The 20108-nt window shown below is 43.4% G+C and overlaps 1 protein-coding gene across 4 annotated transcripts in view; it reads right to left on the bottom strand.

The window, feature by feature from the left end:
* Positions 1-1002: 1002 nt before the first annotated feature.
* LOC306913034 (rho GTPase-activating protein 12-like) overlaps positions 1003-20108 on the bottom strand; it is an 84799-nt gene continuing 65693 nt past the window's right edge. Inside the window, exons 6-19 of one of the 4 annotated variants that reach the window (XM_079489538.1) lie at positions 18848-18973; positions 16228-16302; positions 14825-14886; positions 14084-14165; positions 13712-13834; positions 12811-12915; positions 12529-12627; positions 12221-12323; positions 11218-11337; positions 10177-10275; positions 9333-9410; positions 8165-8299; positions 6404-6509; positions 1003-3588 (exon numbers count right to left, since the gene is read on the bottom strand). In XM_079489538.1, the coding sequence (XP_079345664.1) occupies positions 3414-3588; positions 6404-6509; positions 8165-8299; positions 9333-9410; positions 10177-10275; positions 11218-11337; positions 12221-12323; positions 12529-12627; positions 12811-12915; positions 13712-13834; positions 14084-14165; positions 14825-14886; positions 16228-16302; positions 18848-18973 (1488 nt within the window). In that variant the 3' untranslated portion in view covers positions 1003-3413. The remainder of the gene's footprint in view (positions 3589-6403; positions 6510-8164; positions 8300-9332; positions 9411-10176; positions 10276-11217; positions 11338-12220; positions 12324-12528; positions 12628-12810; positions 12916-13711; positions 13835-14083; positions 14166-14824; positions 14887-16227; positions 16303-18847; positions 18974-20108) is intronic. The other 3 variants (XM_079489539.1, XM_079489540.1, XM_079489541.1) reach the window with 3 other exon arrangements.

Genomic DNA, 20108 nt, shown 5'->3' with positions numbered 1-20108 from the left:
CAGACGCCGGGGAGATTCAGAGGACGGCCTCACGCTGTTCACATTTCACCTCACTGATGCTGGATGGTGCAACAGAGGACAGAGGTATGTTTTACTGTACTTAGGAGGACTTGCGCATAGTTCCATGAACTGCTTTTATTCCCTAAATCCTCCCCTTTTACCACTACCTGCCAAAACCTTACTGCAACCAAATCTAAATTCTAACCCTAAAAACAGCATCTTGGAAAATGTAGGCCAGCAAAAATGCCCTTACTTTCCAGGATTTTCCCTCGTGTTTCTAATCTTGCGAGGGCAACCGTCTGGTCCTCACAAAGACAGAAGTACAGAAGCACGCACACACTGACACACGTAGCAGGAAAATAAAGTGGCGTCTAAATGGGGCCTTTCAGTCAGGGTGACTCAGTGTGGCCACGGCAAGCAGCTTTGCTCAGCACTCGTGTCCTGTGCTTCTTAATCAAAGTTGGCACCGCAGCAATTACCTAATTAGGCATCAATTAATCCACACCCTTCAGGACTCTGAGCAGAGTTTGACCTAATGACAAATGACACACCTGCCTTCTTAGAAAGAAGAAATCAAATTAATTGCGGCAGAGCAGCAAGGGGTTGTAATGTATCTGCAGGAACCTCAAGAAATATAGTCTATAGCCATACATTTAGTAATTAACAGGTAGGAACATAATTGATTGAGACGTGAAAGCTTAACCACTCAGTTTGATGACAACTATTTTCATTTAATCATTGGATTCAGGATGTACGTTCAAGTGATGTAATTAAAGATTTTGGTAAGGTCAACATTTAGGGTTCCTTGAAGATTAAATGAAAATCTTCATTATTCTATATGATATTCTACTAATGAACATAAATCTAGTTTACATTATAATTAGCCTGGCTCCAGCCCCTGAATCGCTAGCCACGCCCATTAAAAAAATATATTCAAATTCAGGCTGAGTGTCAGGCTACATTATAATAGTACTGTAAAAAAAAAAAAAAAACATCTTTGAGTCAGCGTTTAGCTTGTGTTTTTTATTAGACATAGCAATGTCACAAACAGCAGTTAGTCTGAAAATTACATTCAAAATGTGCAGTTGACCATGCGGCAAAATCCAGGTACACCTCCAAGAAGAAAACAACACTTTATTCTTCCCCGACACTCAATGTGTAATGTTATGGTTTTATTTAGATTTACAAAATCAAACTCGCCTTTCACCAGCAACCCATCAAAGCATACATACCTCCAACACAATAACACATTTAACACTTATTTTCTTTCACTGTACATTATGCTCCGACGTGTCTTCTTTAATTATTTAGCATTCAAAACTTTCATACACTCCCATGAACTCCCATACAACCACCTGTGAAATGAAAACAATATTTCCAGTACCATTTACTTTCCTCAAAAACACTCATTTTCATATTAGCTTAGTTCGAGGAGAAGGAGTATCAAGCCGGGACCACAAAGGAGTACTTGAACAATTGATCCGAAATGGTAACGTTAGGACTTCAGTTCCCAGAAATCACCTTGTTCTCCATTTCTTGTTTTCCAGTAATAAGAGGGGGACCTCTGGGAGAGGGAATCCGAGTTACGTCTAATTTATGCTTCCGTCGCGTGCCGAAAATAGTACACATACTCAAGCTCACAAACGTGACGCGCCCGCGACGCATTGCGAGCCAGTAGGTCGGCTATTTTTGGCCTGCGACACCGTTGTGTGACAATGTAATGAATCAGGCTTTAGGGCATCTAGCCTCTCACTGAGAAAACCGACCCTGAACCGACCCGTCACTAAAACAGAAGCTTACCAACAGAGAGCACATGAAAGACTATACAACACACACAAATCTGTACATGGCGGGGAGGACACGGCAAGGTCTTCCTTTCCACGCAAGGTTTCAGGTCTGCACAAATTTCCATTAACATTTAATTCATCCCGAACGAACATTACAAACAAGTAACACATTTCATTTGCGTCTTCCCCACGGTCACTGTCATAAGGGTGATCACAGTACGTGATGAAGTCAGGGCCCGGGGTGGGACTTTAACACTGTTGTTGGGAGACATGAATGGGACAGTAACATAGGGTGGGGGGGACGGGGGAGTGATTCACAGGGGGGCTTTTAAGGTGGGACATACATCATGACTATGTTCCAGTTAATCCGAGTAGTTATTCCAGACAAATCCAACACATAATACTGTTTTTTTTCCCTTCCCCCCCCCACCCCTGCTCATCCATCCATACCACACAGAGCTCACACTACACATCATCAGAGGTAAATGCTCCAAAGCACAGATAACCGGTGTGCACATCCAGTTCAGTCACAGCACTGGTTCTCAACGTCGGAATTGTGGCACCACCAACGGGTCCAAATGGATCCTTATGGGTCTGGAACTCTGAGAGTGTTTGTGCACTCTCAGGGTTAAATTAACACCGAGGAGTTTACAGTGTAGATTGCGGTGATTAAAAATGTATCTCAAGGACCCCCCAAGATATGCATTAGTCCACGGAACCCCTTTTCTCCCCTCTGGCATCTCAATCTACTGTAACAGTAAAGCAATAGTTATAGCAACTCTCAAAGTGTAAACATTTAACCAAATGCATGGCATATTTGTACAATCAAGAGTTAAAGACTTGTAAGGGTCCATTTTGGGACCCCTGGTGGTTCCCCCGAACCCGATGCGGAAAAAACGAGTGAGTTACAGCTTATTCCGTCCACAATGGTGGTAAGAGTATAGAGTAGTATGCAGAACGGCCAGGTTTGGCCTGAGTCACACACCGCTAGAGCAGAGCTCTGTCTCCAGCAGTCCATGCAAGTCCTGTGAGACTCTTCTTTATGCTGCGATACGATACCATCAAATCCGGGTCGTCCAGATTATTTTGGAAACTTCTTACTGGCCACAGGAATCCAGTGTATGTCAAATACCTGAATGCTCCAATCCAACCACGTGCTGACGCTCTCGCTCTCTCTCACACACACACACACGCACGCACACACACACGCACACACACACACACACACACACAAGCACACACACACACACGCACGCACGCACACAGGTCCTCACTGCACCGTTTCAAGTCACGGCAACACTGTCCATCATCCGGCCAGAAAATCAACCGATTTAAGTTCCCAAAGTCAGCAGTCCAGCCTGCTACTTTCAGCAGGAATGGCAACCAAACAGAAAGTGAGCGAAATCTGTACAAACTTATTTTTAGCTCAGCTCCAAAACGTTTCAATAAGTGCAAAGTCTTCTCACTCGCAGAAGCTTTATCTTAATTTTTCTTAGTATCAATGAACATAATTACAATTCTCTCTCAATTGCTTGGTCCACAGCAATGTCCAGTTCAGCCAGAGGGAAAGCAAGTTTGTCAAAAACTTTTGAAAAGCTTGAGCCACCTTTTCTCCTTGCATGTCGTCTACCTGCCGAAGATGCTTTCGTACTCCAGCAATATGAGCTCTACGATCTGGTTCTGGTAAACCATGTGCACGGCGATGTTGCCCGTCTCCACCTCGGGCCTCAGCAGAGTGGGACCGAACACGATGGCGACACTCTGGGTGGTCATACGGTTGGCCTCTCCGTGGTCTATCACCCTGAGGGGGAGAGAGAAGAATACCATACGGTTATTATTATTAATCCATTTTGACCTGGGAACGATTCTATAAATGCCTTCTAAATCCTGACAGTTTTCTCGAAAAACCCTATGTTTCTATGTCAGTGGTTCTCAAACATTTTCATGTCAAGGACCCCCAAAAATATATGTAATTGGCCACCGACCCCCCATCTGAAAATATGTTGTTCCAGGGACCTCCCTCAGAAGCAAAGATTTGAGTTAAAAATGTTCACTCTGAAAGAATATATTCAAACATTTGGGCCACATTTTCATGATTTTTCAAAAATAGCAGACCTACAAGTTCATAGCGCGGCACTCGGTGCCGCGCTATGAACTTGTAGATCTGCTATTTTTCAATAGCTAAAGTATAATGTAATGCTTAAAACACCAAAAGGGGTTCCCGCCCAAAATGGGTTAAATTAAAGCAAGGGACGAGAGGGTTAATAAGGCAACATAGTGAATCAAACAATACCACTACTACTAATAACTAAATAAAGGCCAATACATGCTCCTTTGACGTTTGACGGTTCGGACAGGCTTTCCAAACTACAGTTCGGAGAATCAGAACATCTGGAGGTGCACGAGTTCAGAGAAAAAGTTCTTAAGACAGCCCATCAGATATTCAGAATGACGTCTATTTGTAGTTATATCACCTCCCTTTCCGGGGAAAAAAAGTAAAATGTGGATGTTGGAAGGAACTGTACTTTACTTTGACAGGTCAGAACCCAAGAGCTCACAAGATGGACAGAGATGATTATATAGAGGGTATACAGTATACGCGTGACATCATCATATCCAGAAGTTATGCGGGAACGCCTACTGAGTGGCAAAAAAAACGTTTTATACTTCTTCCTACTCCGTTTTGAACGTGTAAAGAAATTATAGTACTTTGTGACCAGTGAGGCTTGTTTTTTGTCGTTTCATTTTTGTGATTATTATTATTGTTTTATATTGCACTTATTTGACTTTGTTGTCTAATTTTAACATGTTCGGAATAAAGCTTTTCATTCGTCAAGACAAGACTTGAGATTACATTTTGTTAATGACAAAGAGGAAGGGCTGATGGCGGGTTTTCAGACGGTAATATGTCATAAATATAGCACTGACTGAGTGTTAGAGTTTTATTGTTTGGCTATCCTTTGAATTCAGTACCTTCAAGCAATGATTTAATCTAGAGAGTGAGATGTTACAAGGCTCGCAAACAATCTTTATACACACAATAACTTGAGGGGTGGGTGGGAGGTGGAGCTGGGGGGGGGACTTAACCCATTTTGACCTGGGAACAATTATATAAATGTCTTCTACATCCTGACAGTTTTCTGAAAAAGCTATGTTTCTATGTCAGTCGTTCTTCGATTTTTCAAAAATAGCAGACCTACAAGCTCGTAGCGCGCCACTCGGTGGCGCGCTATGAGCTTGTAGATCTGCTATTTTTCAATAGCTAAAGCATAACATAATGCTAACACCAAAAGGGGTTCCCGCCCAAAATGCGTTAAGATGGAGAATGCACACAAGCTTCTCAACCCCATATACGCCGTGTAACAATATTGAATGCCCCTAAGGCAACGGCATAATATCATTTTTAAATAGAATCTACATCCTTGCATGCAGATGCACACAAAACAATAACATATTCATGGTGGTGGTGGGGGGGATGAGAAATGATTAAATTCTGCCTGCTGATATACGTAGACCTGCACGCCACTGAATGTCACGCTATAAATTTCCTGAAGAAAACACCACTCCATAGGTACTGAATTACTGCAAACACAGTGCCATATAAATGCAAATTGGAAACCTAGGCAAATGTCATCGTGAACATATGATATTGCCCCTGGCCTGCAGCAGGCTAAGAATACACCTTAAACCTGGCTATAGTTTCACCGTGCCCACTGGCTAATCCAGCCGGGGAGAGGAAAACAAAGACAGGGGAATAAGAGAGATGTGAGTATAACGTAATAAGCTAAGGAAGGAAAAGTCAATAATGGTGTGTGTATTATGTACTTTTACATACCGGTCCAATATCATCTGCACTTTCGAGAGCAAATAAGTATTTCAAATGTACAACATGTGGAACATGCATTTCATTAATAAACCGATGAATGTGCCGTAAATGCATACGGTATATAAATTGAGAGAGTAAAGTCCACGGTGAGATACACAGTGAATGACAACAGCGTGTGGACTGAATTTGTTGAATTTTAATTTTCACATTCACTGGTGGTGCACGAAAAACCGTGCGTGTCTTACTCTGTGCCAGCTAGCATTCAACTTCCATTTGAGGCTTTGTGGGATCAGCAAATCTGGTGAACCTGGGGCCCATCAAACTTAATGGTGTAATTTCAAAATGTATAGGTTTCAATTAGTAAATGAGACATAGTGCCATTCTTTTTTTTATTATTGTGATTTTTTGTGGAGGGCATTTTATTGCTTTATTAGATTGGAAAGTGTATAGAGACAGGAAATTGAGGGCTGAGAGAGATAGGGGAGACATGAAGACTAGAGTACTGGCATATGCACCGACTGGTTGTGGTAAATGGTGCGTTGATTTATATAGCGCCTTTATCCAACGCGCTTTACAATGTGCATTACATTCACACACACATTCATACACTGACGGCGGTGGAAAAAATATGTTTTTCTACCTTTCTCTATCACAATTCTTTTCACAAAGTTTTCTCCAGTGACATGCCCACAACAGAGACACCAGGGAAGTGGTTAGCCCCAACTAAAGAACAAAGTGCTACTACTAACGTTGCTGTAGTGGTTTGCTCTGGGAGAACATCTGTGCTTACCTGCGGAGGTGCTGGAAGAGGAGTTTCATGGTGTCGTGGTTGGGTTTTGGCAACTGCTGGATCAAGTCTTTTATGGAGTTGACTCGCTGCTTGTAGTCAGAGGATTCTGATGCAGAGAGAGAGATTCAAGCCTTATAATAAATGCAAATGTATGGGGCGCCATCTTGTGGCCGCATTGCTAAAAAGCATGCAAGGCGTACAACTACAAGCATGCACTTCAGCAATTCAGGCATCAATGCGAACAGCCAACTTTGCGATGCGAGGGCATGCACTTTGTTGGATAATGCATTCATAATGTGTTAATAATTGAATAACTGTTAGTGGATTTGGAGAAAGAATTGCCACACGTGATCAGAAAGCAATCTACATCTACAGCAGTCTTGATGAAAGATCACTCTACTTGTACAAAATCTAAATTGACACACAATAACAGATAGATTCGACTAAGATGTCCATCGTATTCTTTTGTGAGGAAGAAAAAAAACACAACATCTGACAAAAATATGGATCTTTTATCAAAAATATTAAAACAATCTCAAATCAGCTGTCAAAATGAACTGACATTAAATGTCATATTATATAAAACTTGGACTGCTGGTCGCATTAAGCCCAATTTATGCTTTAATAGCAGACCTACGAGCCTGTTTTTGTCAGCTATTTCCGACACGCTACAGGCTACACCGCCGTGCAACTCAGACACGCTACAGGCTACACCGCCGTGCAACTCAGACACGCTACAGGCTACACCACCGTGCAACTCAGACACGCTACAGGCTACACCGCCGTGCAACTCAGACACGCTACAGGCTACACCGCCGTGCAACTCAGACACGCTACAGGCTACACCACCGTGCAACTCAGACACGCTACAGGCTACACCGCCGTGCAACTCAGACACGCTACAGGCTACACCGCCGTGCAACTCAGACACGCTACAGGCTACACCACCGTGCAACTCAGACACGCTACAGGCTACACCACCGTGCAACTCAGACACGCTACAGGCTACACCGCCGTGCAACTCAGACACGCTACAGGCTACACCGCCGTGCAACTCAGACACGCTACAGGCTACACCGCCGTGCAACTCAGACACGCTACAGGCTACACCGCCGTGCAACTCAGACACGCTACAGGCTACACCGCCGTGCAACTCAGACACGCTACAGGCTACACCACCGTGCAACTCAGACACGCTACAGGCTACACCGCTGTGCAACTCAGACACGCTACAGGCTACACCACCGTGCAACTCAGACACGCTACAGGCTACACCGCCGTGCAACTCAGACACGCTACAGGCTACACCGCCGTGCAACTCAGACACGCTACAGGCTACACCACCGTGCAACTCAGACACGCTACAGGCTACACCGCCGTGCAACTCAGACACGCTACAGGCTACACCGCCGTGCAACTCAGACACGCTACAGGCTACAGGCTACACCGCCATGCAACTCAGACACGATACAGGCTACACCGCCGTGCAACTCAGACACGCTACAGGCTACACCGCCGTGCAACTCAGACACGCTACAGGCTACAGGCTACACCGCCGTGCAACTCAGACACGATACAGGCTACACCACCGTGCAACTCAGACACGATACAGGCTACACCGCCGTGCAACTCAGACACGATACAGGCTACACCGCCGTGCAACTCAGACACGCTACAGGCTACACCGCCGTGCAACTCAGACACGCTACAGGCTACAGGCTACACCGCCATGCAACTCAGACCGGGCATCAAAGTACTCACTAATGGCTTCGACAAAGTCGTTGAAGGATCCGTATGTGAAGAGAGGCTCTGGAAGCTCTCTGAAGAACATCTTCAGAGCTCCTGTGGTCACATGGATGTCCTCCCATTTACTGTCATTCAGATCCAACGTCTCATCTGAGGAGGAGAAAGAAAGAAAGGCCAGAGGAAAGAGACAGAAAGAAAGAATACCAGTAAGTGAAATAAAAGTGAAATAAAGTAAGTAAGTGAAAGAAAAAGAAAGAAAGTGAAGTCAGAAGAGAGAAAGAAAGAGAGCGAAAGAAAGAAAGATTAAGTGAAAGAAAGATAAGGAAGAAAGTGAAAGTAAGTGAAATAAAAAAGTGAAAGTAAGTAAGTGAAAGAAAAAGGAAGAAAGTGAAAGTAAGTGAAAGAAAAAAGTGAAAGTAAGTAAGTGAAAGAAAAAGGAAGAAAGTGAAAGTAAGTGAAATAAAAAAGTGAAAGTAAGTAAGTGAAAGAAAAAGGAAGAAAGTGAAGTCAGAAGAGAGACAGAAAGAGTGAAAGAAAAAAGAAAAAAACCCAAAGAAAGAAAAGTGTGAATAAAGTGAAAGAGAGCAAAAGAATGAACAAAATTAATTGAAAGAAAGCAAAAGCAATGAACGAATGAAAAAATCATAATCAAAATAAAGAAATGAAATAAACAAAGCAAACATTGAACACATTGTAGCATTGTGTAGGTAGGAATACTTGAAATCATAACTGCTGTCTGTGTGTGTAGACCGAACAGCTCAACAAGCTGTATGACCAACTGCTGTGTGGGATGCGATAGCACAGAGGAGGCGTGTGTTTGTTTGTGTGCGCGTGTGTGTGTGTGTGTGTGTGTGTGTGTGTGTGTGTGAGAGTGTGTGTGTGTGTGTGTGTGTTCCAACAACTTGGGATGCCCAAAAAGAAGGCAAAAAGGCTGTCTCTGCTATAATTGGCAGCCGTCATATATGGCGGAGACGTTGTTACTTATACCCATAGAGTACTGAGTGACATGCCTGTTGTATCACGAAAACACATGCCATGACTTTGCAGACTTTAATGCACCTATAATATTTGTGTCCTTGTATGCATATCCTTTGTGTGGACATAAATAAATGGTTAAAATGTGTCTGTGTGTGCACGTGTGGATGGCTGACAGGATGTAGGCGGAGGGAGACTGGAGCCCTACCGTGGTTCACCGCAAAGCGGAGCTTCTGTATCACTGCCAGGTTCCCACTCACTCTGTATATGCCGTCAATACTGAGACCTACAGGAGACGTTGGAATGGCAGAGAGGACGAGACGATGAGAGGAGGGGGAGGGGACGTTTTGGGGGAGGGGACGAGAAGTTAGAGGATTAAAAACACACGTTCTCTTTTTTTATCATCTCACAATTTATTTCACCCAGTGTCAATTGTCTAGTGTAATCCTGGGTGCTACACTCCCTCTGCCAACCTGGGGAGAGCAACGGACTGACCTCATGTTTCCTTCTATGCATGAGGAGTCCACGCTGCTTCTTTTCACCTGACAGCCAATCAGCGGCAGCTAGAGGCGGGATCAAGGCATACACAGTGCTGCCTTGATCCCGCCTCTAGCTGCCGCTGATTGGCCAGGCCGTTTTGTGGCCGGGCATCAAGTCTGCCTGAGAGTTCCCAGATGGGAGCAGGAGGGGGGAACCCAGTGTACTCTCTGCTGCCCCATCTGGCGGAGTCAGGTTAGGAAGTTTCCCCGGTTGGACGTAACGCGTGGAAGGAACATGTTATTCCGACCAGTTCCTTTCCCCTCTACCAGGCTGGCCAGGTGGTGGCAGTATAGATACCAGGATTACTGCATGTTTTTTGTGAGGGTACCTACCACCTACCTACCCTAGGGGACACGAGGAGAACATGCACACTCCTACACAGAAAGGCCATTTTGCCAACCCCACCCATAGGGTAACCTAGAAACACATTCTTTCCTGCCTTTGATTACTACCCAAAGTCAAAAGAGACAAGAAGAACACAAACATACTGAGGTGCGTCTGTTTGTTCATACCTGTAGTTTCCACGTGGTCAATGCACAAAGTCACAAAGTTGGGCACAGACGTACTCTCTCTTTGACAAAGGCTGCTGAGGCTGCCGCCAAAGACCTGATCTAAAATACCACAAAAGAAAACACAGGTACAGCACATGAATAACAAAGTCTGGTACAGCTATTCTCAGCTTTGGTCCAGGGAGAACCCAGAATACTGCTGGTGTTGTTCATTATAGAGTCTAATCAGGGAATTCTGGTTCCCCAGCGTTGATATAGAGCAGTGCTTTTCAAACTCTTTGTGCCCAAGGCAAGCCAAAGGGCAGGTCAGAATGTCAAGGCACAGCTGTATTCATATCATATCACACGCTGTCACTCTTATCGCGCTGTAAACTTTGATTTTGACTTACGAATGCCAAATGAAATGTTGAATCACTTAAGCCCTATTTCATACTTTCACAAATTAAAAAAAAAGTGTAAACAGCCAATCTAGAAGCTCACTACACATCACGATGCAATGCATTGTGAGCTTGTAGATTGGCCGTTTACACTCAATAATAATAATAATAATAATACATTATACACAAATTAATTATAATAATACATTTTCATTTTTGCCAGGTTGAAAAAATGGTTTAGGGTATAGATTAACCTCTGTATTGGGAAATGAGTGCACACAAAGCACTGAAAATGAACAAATATAACTTTTTGTATAGTTGCATGTGTGGCTGTCTCAAAATCCCAGGGCACACCAGTGTACTTTGGAAAACAGTTTGAGAACCACTTATATAGTCTTACTGAAAGATCTTTTCAGAACTGCTGTTAAATTATTTTATGCCGTTTTATATAGTTATTTTTTTTGTGTGCAATAACATTCCTGTTTTATTCTTTTTATGCTACCGTTTTTATAGTCCACATAGTCCATTTTGATGGTCTATCATTGCATTTCATTTTTTTTCCTTTGGAAAGCACTTTGTGCTCTCCTCGCTTGAAGAGTGCTTTGAAATGTATTATTGTTATTGTTATGATTATTGCTGCTCGTCCGGCCCAGGAGATCCAGCGTACCTTTGATATAGCCCTTGTCTCGCACCGCCTGGTAGGTGGGTCGACGTGTCAGGAACTTCTTGAGTTTCACTCTGGTTTTCTTTTGATCTGATGCGTCCATGCTCACAGAGGTCTTCATGACTGAGGAGAAACAGTAGTAGTCTACTGTTAGGACGTCCTTAGCCAAAATTGCATTAATTCTTCGTATTTTTGAGGGGCGCTAGCCCCTCCTACAGTATGCCCAGCTTTGTGTGTGCATGTGGACCCCATAGCGATGATTTGATTGGCTGAGCCACGGAATTGAGGCTAAAAAGTGAGGACAGAAAAGTGATTGACCGGAATGTGATGATGTATGATGACAAGAGAGCCCCTGACTTCACACGGGTGTGATTTATTTTTACAATAATTATATTTATTTACATTTTCTAAAATGTATCTCATCTCTTCTTTGATTCCATGTTATTATCCCCCCCCACCCCCCCATGCATCAGGCAAGCGCTTTATTATTCCTTTGTTACATACACTGGCCTACTGAGCTGTGCCCATTGGAGCCTCTACAGTGGTGCCCGCGGGGGGCGTACTTAGTTTAGACTAGTCATTGGTTAGACATAAGGTTGGTGAGGGGTGCGTTAAAACGACACACCCGTGTGTGAAGTGAGGGGTGTTAATATATTAAAGTCTAACTCATGTTGATTAGGTGATGTAATGCTGATGTAAAACAAACGGTGCCAACACAAACATTAAATTATTTTTTACTGTTAATGGCATTTAATGTTTGTGTTAGGGACAAGATGACGTACATTTTCCCATTGCCAATGGCGTTTTTTAAAACAAACATTGAACTAAAAACAAACATTAAACCTGTATATAGGAGGGGCCAGCACCCCTCAAAAATGAAAACAGAAATATTATTTAGAAAAATGTGTTTTTGTGGCCGGTGGTAAATTACATCTTAATTTGACATGAAAAATGTCACTGCTATGGAATGGGCACTATAAATAAAAGCGGATAGATTGATTGTTACCTCTGTTCTTCTTGGAGTCCCGGTGGTCCTTCTCCTTGTCCTGTTTCTCAGCCCCTGGTGACTCAGGCAGGTCCTCCTCGATGGCCTCATCCGACTCCCAGGCCTGGACACAAAGACACACACACACACACAGCTATTTAAGACATATAGGCTAGCTAGTTCCAGTGGTGGACTGTAAGTACTGTACTTAAGTAATACATTTATAAGTATTTGTTTAGTTTTTTTAATTTATTTCACACAAATATTGTACTTTTGACTGATGTTTCTAGGAAGGGAAACAGGTCTGAGTGAGAGGGGTTCCCACTTACATGTGCACTGATGGTCTCCGTCAGGGCTCGGTACCAGTCGTTGATCACGCTGTCGATCTCTGACTGGATTAACAGTTCTGTCCCCTGACGGGTCTTTAGCTAGGGGAGGAAGGGTCAAAGGTCAGAGCGGAAGATTATCCCACTCTTCTTCAGGAGATCAGATAGCAAAGGGTTATCCTGTCCCCTCTGTCAATGATGACACAAAGGTGAGGCAGATCTGTTGGAGGCTGAGGTTATCGAAGAGCCAATCGATGAATCAATATTGTCCAGAATGGGATTTACCTCAATGACATGTTTCTTGCTAGACTTGTCCTTGGAAGCCCAGTCCACGGATCCTCCTCGCAGGTCCACAGTGAACTCAGGCTTGGACTGGTTACTGCCAAACTTCTGGAATCAACGGGCAGGAAATAATATCAGAGGTAGTTTTACAACAGAATGATGAAATCGCAATTCCGCCGTTTATTCCAGTTGGCTTTTCAGGAACAAAAATAAACAAGGTGTGTTAAATGTTAATAAGATCACGTTTGGTTTATTCACTTTGTAACATCTGTGTCACAAATGCTATTATTTAGTATTGTCTAGTGTAGTATTGGAAGGCAACACCATGTTAAATTATTGTAGTTATTGAGGTAATATGCATAACCATTAAGAAAAGCACAGTCCAGGAGATATCTCCACGTTTGTTCAAAAGCTTTGCACACGTCTCATTCCAGCAAACTCAGGCACTCTGAAACATTAGTTGTATATTTATCTGGATCGCTTCCATTTGTACAGCTGAGAAGCTTTATTGGGCTTTCAAACCAGCCACACAAGCCTCCAAAGGGCCCTGATCAGACGGGATGCTATTAGGCAGCTGGGGGCTTCTTTTTGTAAATAGTTCTGCTCTCTACTTTTATGTTGCAGCGTGCCTTGCATCTTTAGCTCTATGTGCCTCAAGTTTTTGGAGGAGTTCCCTGGGCACCCCAAGTTGAAAAACAAGTTCAAATCAAATCAAAGCAGTAAAGAAAAAAAAAAAATGCTGCAAGCTGCCCTGCTTTGTAGACTGCAGGGCACTGCAAGGCACGTCCTGTCTGATCTGGGCCTAATCAAACAAGGGCAAGGACAGCAGCAGTGAGGGGCTAGGTCAGTGTGAGAGGACAGACAGGCAAGGGAACCAACACACATGCACAGAGAGGGGACATACTGTGGCGGCCTGGACAGGCGCACAGTGTACATAGGAGACAGCTGGGCGGGGCTTGACTGAGCGCTTCCAGTTGCTAAGCAGGGTGAGGAGCAACTCTGGAATAGAGCCACTACGGTAGTAGGACTTAGGGAGGAGAGAAGAGGAGAGGAGAGGCGAGGAGAACAGGAGTGTAGGGGACACGGAGAGAGGAGGAGCAGAAAGGAGAGAAGTGGGGAGGAGGACAAAATGAAAACCACAGAAAAAAGAACAGGTGACAACCAGATATATGAAGGATAAGAAAGACAAGTACCACAGAGAAATAGAATGAACAACAGCTTCCAGGTAAACAACAGGTGGTGAAGCCTGCAGGGGGCTGTCTGTTGGGATACATACCCAGCTGGTTCCGCCGCCCTGGCCCTTTGCGAAGAGCAGAGAAGAGCCCTGCAGCACGGTCCAGGAAGACGTCCAGTTCTTCCTGAAAACCACAAGCAATGCGTCGTCATTCATTAGCATTTTGTATTTTACAAAGACAAAACACACATATCATACACTCCAACAACATAACCTCTCTAACACAATTAGAAAAAAACCCCACTACCTTAAGTTAAAACTAAATGACACAATACAATTAAATTAACTTAAAACATTGGTGTGTAATGGACACTTACAGGTCACTGCCTTTTCAATAGCTATACGGTATGATTACAATGCTGTTCTGCGGTAGTTTTCTCCTGCAGTGTCATTCAGTTGTTATTTATGTCCTCACTGTATTGCCTTATTCACTGCTACTAACTATATATATTAATGTTGTCTTTTTAGCTTTTCCTTTGCTTTTCTTATAATTCTCTGTAACAGTACGTTTTAACAGCGGGAGAACAACATGATTTTCATCACCTAATCGCCGGCTATCGCCAGACGATGTTGCCCAAAAGATAATTTTTCTTCATCTTTTGGGCGACGTTCCTCCGCCCACTTTTCGACTATCAGCTACTATCGCCAGTAGTTGCCGGGTCCCATAGACAAATAATGCACTTCCGCTGTTAAAACGCACTGTAAAGCACTTTGAGCTGCATTTCATGTCATGAAAGATGCTAAACAAGAAAAGTATTATTATTATTCAGTGTCAATGCCTACCTGACTTTCTTTCCATTTTCGGTGATTTTGGTAACGTTGAGGACTCCACACTTCTCTGAAGGCTGTGGAAGAGAACACAGAGCGATGAGCCTTACACGAGGATATTGATCGTATCCACACGGCGGACATGTTCAAACCGTAGCCGTGTGAATATGATCAGTGGGACAGGATTTCACACAACCTGGGGTTGAGTGATGTGCAGTGTATCACGCACGCACGCAAGCGTGCACTCACACAGACACACACACACAGACACACACATAGCCAGCAAGAAATGTGTAGAGTACAGAACACTACGATAAAATAAGGAAAATAACCATGAAAAAGCGCATACACACAAACATGCTCTGTCTCCGTCACACACACACACACACACACACACACACACACACACACACACACACACACACACACACACACACACACACACACACACACACACACACACACACACACACACACACACACACACACACACACACACACACACACACACACACACACACACACACACACACAGAAGCATGATAGTGTGATAGACACTCAGTGTGCATGTATGTTATTCCACAACAACACCAGCAGATGGCACTAAAACACCCTTAAATGCTATCACACAACTGATTCATGATGGCAGAATTACCCCCCATTCATTTCCATAGTGAGGTTGACAGCAGGGAAGAGGCCAAACTGATGTAATTTATATTCAGCACTATGGCAGTAAGGAAGTGGAATATGAACTGCTGAGACATGCAGGAAAATACAGGTGGATGCAAACAAAGCAAGTTGTTGGAGAGAACAGTGGAGAAAGATGCAGGTCGAAAAAGCAGAATGAAGCATATAGCATTAAATGATGATGACATGAGCTTGAGGAAAGACTCTTGTAAAAATAAAAAAGTGGGAAAAAATCTTCATATAATTGGTCCTGGCTAGTTATCGCTTTAAGACTATTTCTGTCTACTTGGTCTCAGAGGAGGGCTGTGGACAGTTTTGAAAGGCAGGTTTGGTCAATTTAAACAAAATCGGTACTAGTACTCGTACTAGGTCTGAATTAAAAAAGGGTATTGGAGCATCCCTATGAATATATATTTTGTATTATTAAAGAACAATGGCACCCATTTCAGCATTTTCACTTTCCAAAAAGAGAAAGGCTGTAGTTTTTATTATCTTGGAATCCCCATTGATGCCGTCGTTGCTAGGCAGATTTGTCCATAGCCCACCAATGAGACGCTGAGTGAATAGACGGAAAGTACTCCTTATAATGAGAATTAGTGACAACCATTAATAATATAAAGACAAGGCTTGCAAATGGATGAAGTGCACCATCACCAGTTGAACTCATTGTGCCATGCATGCGAATGAGGAGGGTAGGAGTGTGGCAGTGCAGTACATGCTGGGATACTAACTGTCGAGGGGTGCTTGGGAGATGATGGGCACGAGTCAGAGTCCGGAGAGCTCTGCTTAGGCGCCGGAGCACACTCCTAGCAACAAGAGGTACATGGTCAATACAGCCAGACTCTATTAGAACATCTGACTGCTAAACTACAAGAGATCTGTGGTTGGTTAGAGAGGACATAATCTATCAAGACAAATTCAGCAGCTAAGATCAGCAAATTCAAAGAATTTTCTTTGGCCGAACGAGCCAGGAAATCTGGTCTAGGGGTGGGAGTGAACCGTGTATTTCTAACCAATAACAGCGCCGCTCCAAATTTTCAGTGTTCTCCAGTGTGTTCTACCGGGGAGGGGAGGAGGGGGCGGGCGCACAGAACAGTGAACCAATAGGATCCACAGGCTGTTTTTGCCGGCAAATTTGAATCCACCCCTCTAGACCAGAAATCACACTGGCTGGGGAGGCGTGAGGATCAGACAATGGATCAGAAACCTGTTGTGAAGTCAGTTTGGGGGTAAAACCACTTAAATCGTAAAAAAATACTTTGACTGGTGTCCTCCAGGGGTCTACACTAGCCCCCCCACCCCCCGTCCAACACTAAAATCTCTTTGCCAAAGACAGCCGATCTACAAGCACACAATACACCAGGTTGTGTGCTTGTAGACAATGCTCGTAGAAAATGTATGAATGTCCCCTCCCCCCCCTCCCGCACACTAAGGTTCATGTGGTTAATCCGGGCAGAAAAAACAACAAGGATTAATGTTGATTTTAATTAGGATGTGGGCTTGTTAGGCTTTCATTGTCAATGGGCACAGAGCATGCTGAGATTCACATGCAGCCACAACAGAAAAGGTGTTAATTCAAAGAGAGCGAGTCATTCTCAGGTTCCAGTATCTGGTGGTGTTCATTGACAGTTTCACAGCTATAAAATCAATCGGTGCAATTCAGGATGACAACAGGGAGAAATCATTGGGCAGCTTTGATTGAAGTATTCATGGTGATTTGATTTGTCCTCATCTCACATAAGGATCTACTATAGTTAGTTTTTTTCCCAATCCTGGTCCTCAGTGACCCCCTGTTAGAGCTCGACTGATGCCAGTCCTTGCTTTTGAAGAGTCCCAGACCACTGATTTCCAATGTTTTAACCACCGATTTGTAAATAGGCGCAAAATGTTGAAATGTATTTGAAAAACGTACTTGAAAAGTTTAATCGAATCAAATCAGCTGTACAAGGGGTCCCACAAGAACCAGGGCTGGGAACCTGGCTGTTCTACCAGTGATAATCAATGCCAAAGAATCACAATAAATCATCTCAACAAGTAGATTGGTGGAGCGAGGACGAGAAAGGATGGTACCAACTTTATCACGGTAAAAAGAGAGACGTAATCTCCTCTTGCGTGGGTCAGAACCACACCGCCTGAGTTTAAAAGAGAACTGTAACAAAACATTTTTTTTAGCATGAGCCTAGAATGTTTTCCATCACTTTTAACCACTTAAACCCTATAGTACATTGACTGGCGTCACAATGTGACACGCCGTTAGCTTTTTGATTGTCTATTTTCACCAAACATTCTCCTATGACGACATCCCCAAAACAGGGTTCTTGTGGTTAAAAGAAAACTCACGTCTAGATGTTTTGATCAAAACCTACAATAGCTTGTTAACACTTATTATGCCCAGGACGTGTGTACACGTCTTTAGGTCCTTTTTAATAGTATAAAACGTGACCGCTAAAATCCACTTTTTGACACAGGCCGTTGCTAGGCAATGCCTTGCTCGTCCGTCCCAGAGCTGTTTAGCTGCGCACGCAGCCATTCACTTCCTGGTTTACGGCTGACAAATCATGCCATTATCTCTGAATCTATGGCGTTGTCCATGGTTTTGATCAGAACGACGATATTCTGTCCTAATTTATGACTTCAGCATGCATCTCGTTTGGAATATTAACGCTTCTACAGAGAGATCAGACTGAGGTAGTAATGGAACATTTCACCTCCCGGTTTTGGGGGGAAATGGAAGGCGGATCTAAAGACGGAGTAAAATCTCCCTCATCTGCTGGGCACTAGCGCCTTTATTATTTTTAAATTCCAGGGTATAATCAGGGTTCAGGTCCAGAGCACAAAGTGAAAACTAGCAGTAGCTTATGTGTCCAGGAAGAGAATCGTGAACCACCCATGTTGAACAACTATGATCTACAAAACAAACTTTATCCTTCGTGTTCCGCAGCACATCAAACACACCACTATGGTTATTGACCACGGTTGCACGTCTGACCTCAAAGTGTCTCATATAATTCTCTGGGATTAAACCCCACGGCCAACAAGGAAGATCGTGCCAAGATTGTGCTCAATGTATTCCAGCCCCGACCAGCTGTACTTGGTACAGTAGCTGAAGAGCAGACTTCCCAAACAACGAAGCCTTATTACCTGAATCATTTGGTACATTAGTCCACTTTGCCAGGTAACCAACCAGCATTCTGAGATCCTATACTATAATGTTGACCTATACTATACTGTTGACTATATATTATTGACCAGAATTCCTAGGCAATTCTGTCGACCTGTTATAACAGGATTAAGCCTCATAGCCAGAACATGAAACAATAAAAAGGCTCAGACAAAGCTTCCAGAACCTACCTTGTCGTTGAGGTCTAAGACATAGGTGCTGTGTCTCCACTTGGTCAGGACAATAGGGTCCTGCTGTTTCCTCTCCAGACTGCGACTCTTAGGGATCTCTCCTGACTGAGCAGGGGAGACGTTGTACTGCACAGAAACATGGATATGGAGTAAGGAAAAGTATGATAATGAGAGAGAGAGAGAGAGAGAGAGAGAGAGAGAGAGAGAGAGAGAGAGAGAGAGAGAGAGAGGGTACAGAAACAGACAGACACGTTCAAATAATAAGCATAGTAAGCTAAACCAATGGTTCTCAAACTTGATTAATTTCAAAGACCCCCATAACTCTGAGTGTGTTACGGGTCCATTTGGTTCCATTTGTACCCTCACAGAGTTACATACCTGAAAAGGGTCCCTTTGGAACCCACCTCAAGCAACCTTGAGGGTCCCTGGAGCCCACTTTGAGAACCACTGCACTAAACCATCCACAAATCTAGCATTAATGTGGCTCTACTGTACTGAAAACAAAAATAACATACTTCAACTCAACTAATTGTCGCATCAACACTTTTTATATTGTTTTTGTCAAGTGACAACTACAAGGGTAGTTAAAACAAAATATGAATTACATAATATTGCACGCAGATTCCACAGTCTTCTGCACACGGGTATTAGGCTGTTTTGATCACACAGATATTTTTCAGGACTAAAAAGTATATTTAAAAAATATATAAATTAGACATAAGGATCTAACAGTATCTTCCATTTCCATTACCCAGTAGTGGGCAAAGTACTTGACTCAACTCCGGTACTTGAGTTAGGAGTACAGTACATGCTTTTAAAAATACTTGTATTCAAAAGTACATTTTCTTTTTAACATACATTTTCCCCCCAAAAGATTCTAAGATTTTCCAGAAATCTTTTAACAACTGTGAATAATAGTGAAAATAGCTGATCTACAAGCTCACAATCCATTGCAACATCGCGTTGCAGTGTGAGCTTGTACATCAGCTTTTTTCACAATATCTGGTTAATTCATAATGTACTTTCCCCCCTCCCTACAAATGTTGTCTTGAAATGAAATGCACAGCGGAGTGCAAGTCATAACTGTCCACCACTGCCCTTACCCGCCTGCTTGTCGACCACAGCACCATTGGAAAGTTCTAACGGTCCTCGTGTTATTTCCCGCTATCATCGGTTAATTGTCCGCCAAATGCTGCCTACTACGCGTCCTGTCCACGTCTGTCTGTAGTACTACAGTGTGTGGTTCATTCATTCGGACATG

This window comes from Electrona antarctica (genome assembly GCF_951216825.1).
Source record: "Electrona antarctica genome assembly, chromosome: 20".
Lineage (NCBI taxonomy): Eukaryota > Metazoa > Chordata > Actinopteri > Myctophiformes > Myctophidae > Electrona > Electrona antarctica.
This window is presented reverse-complemented; position numbering and strand designations above follow the sequence as displayed.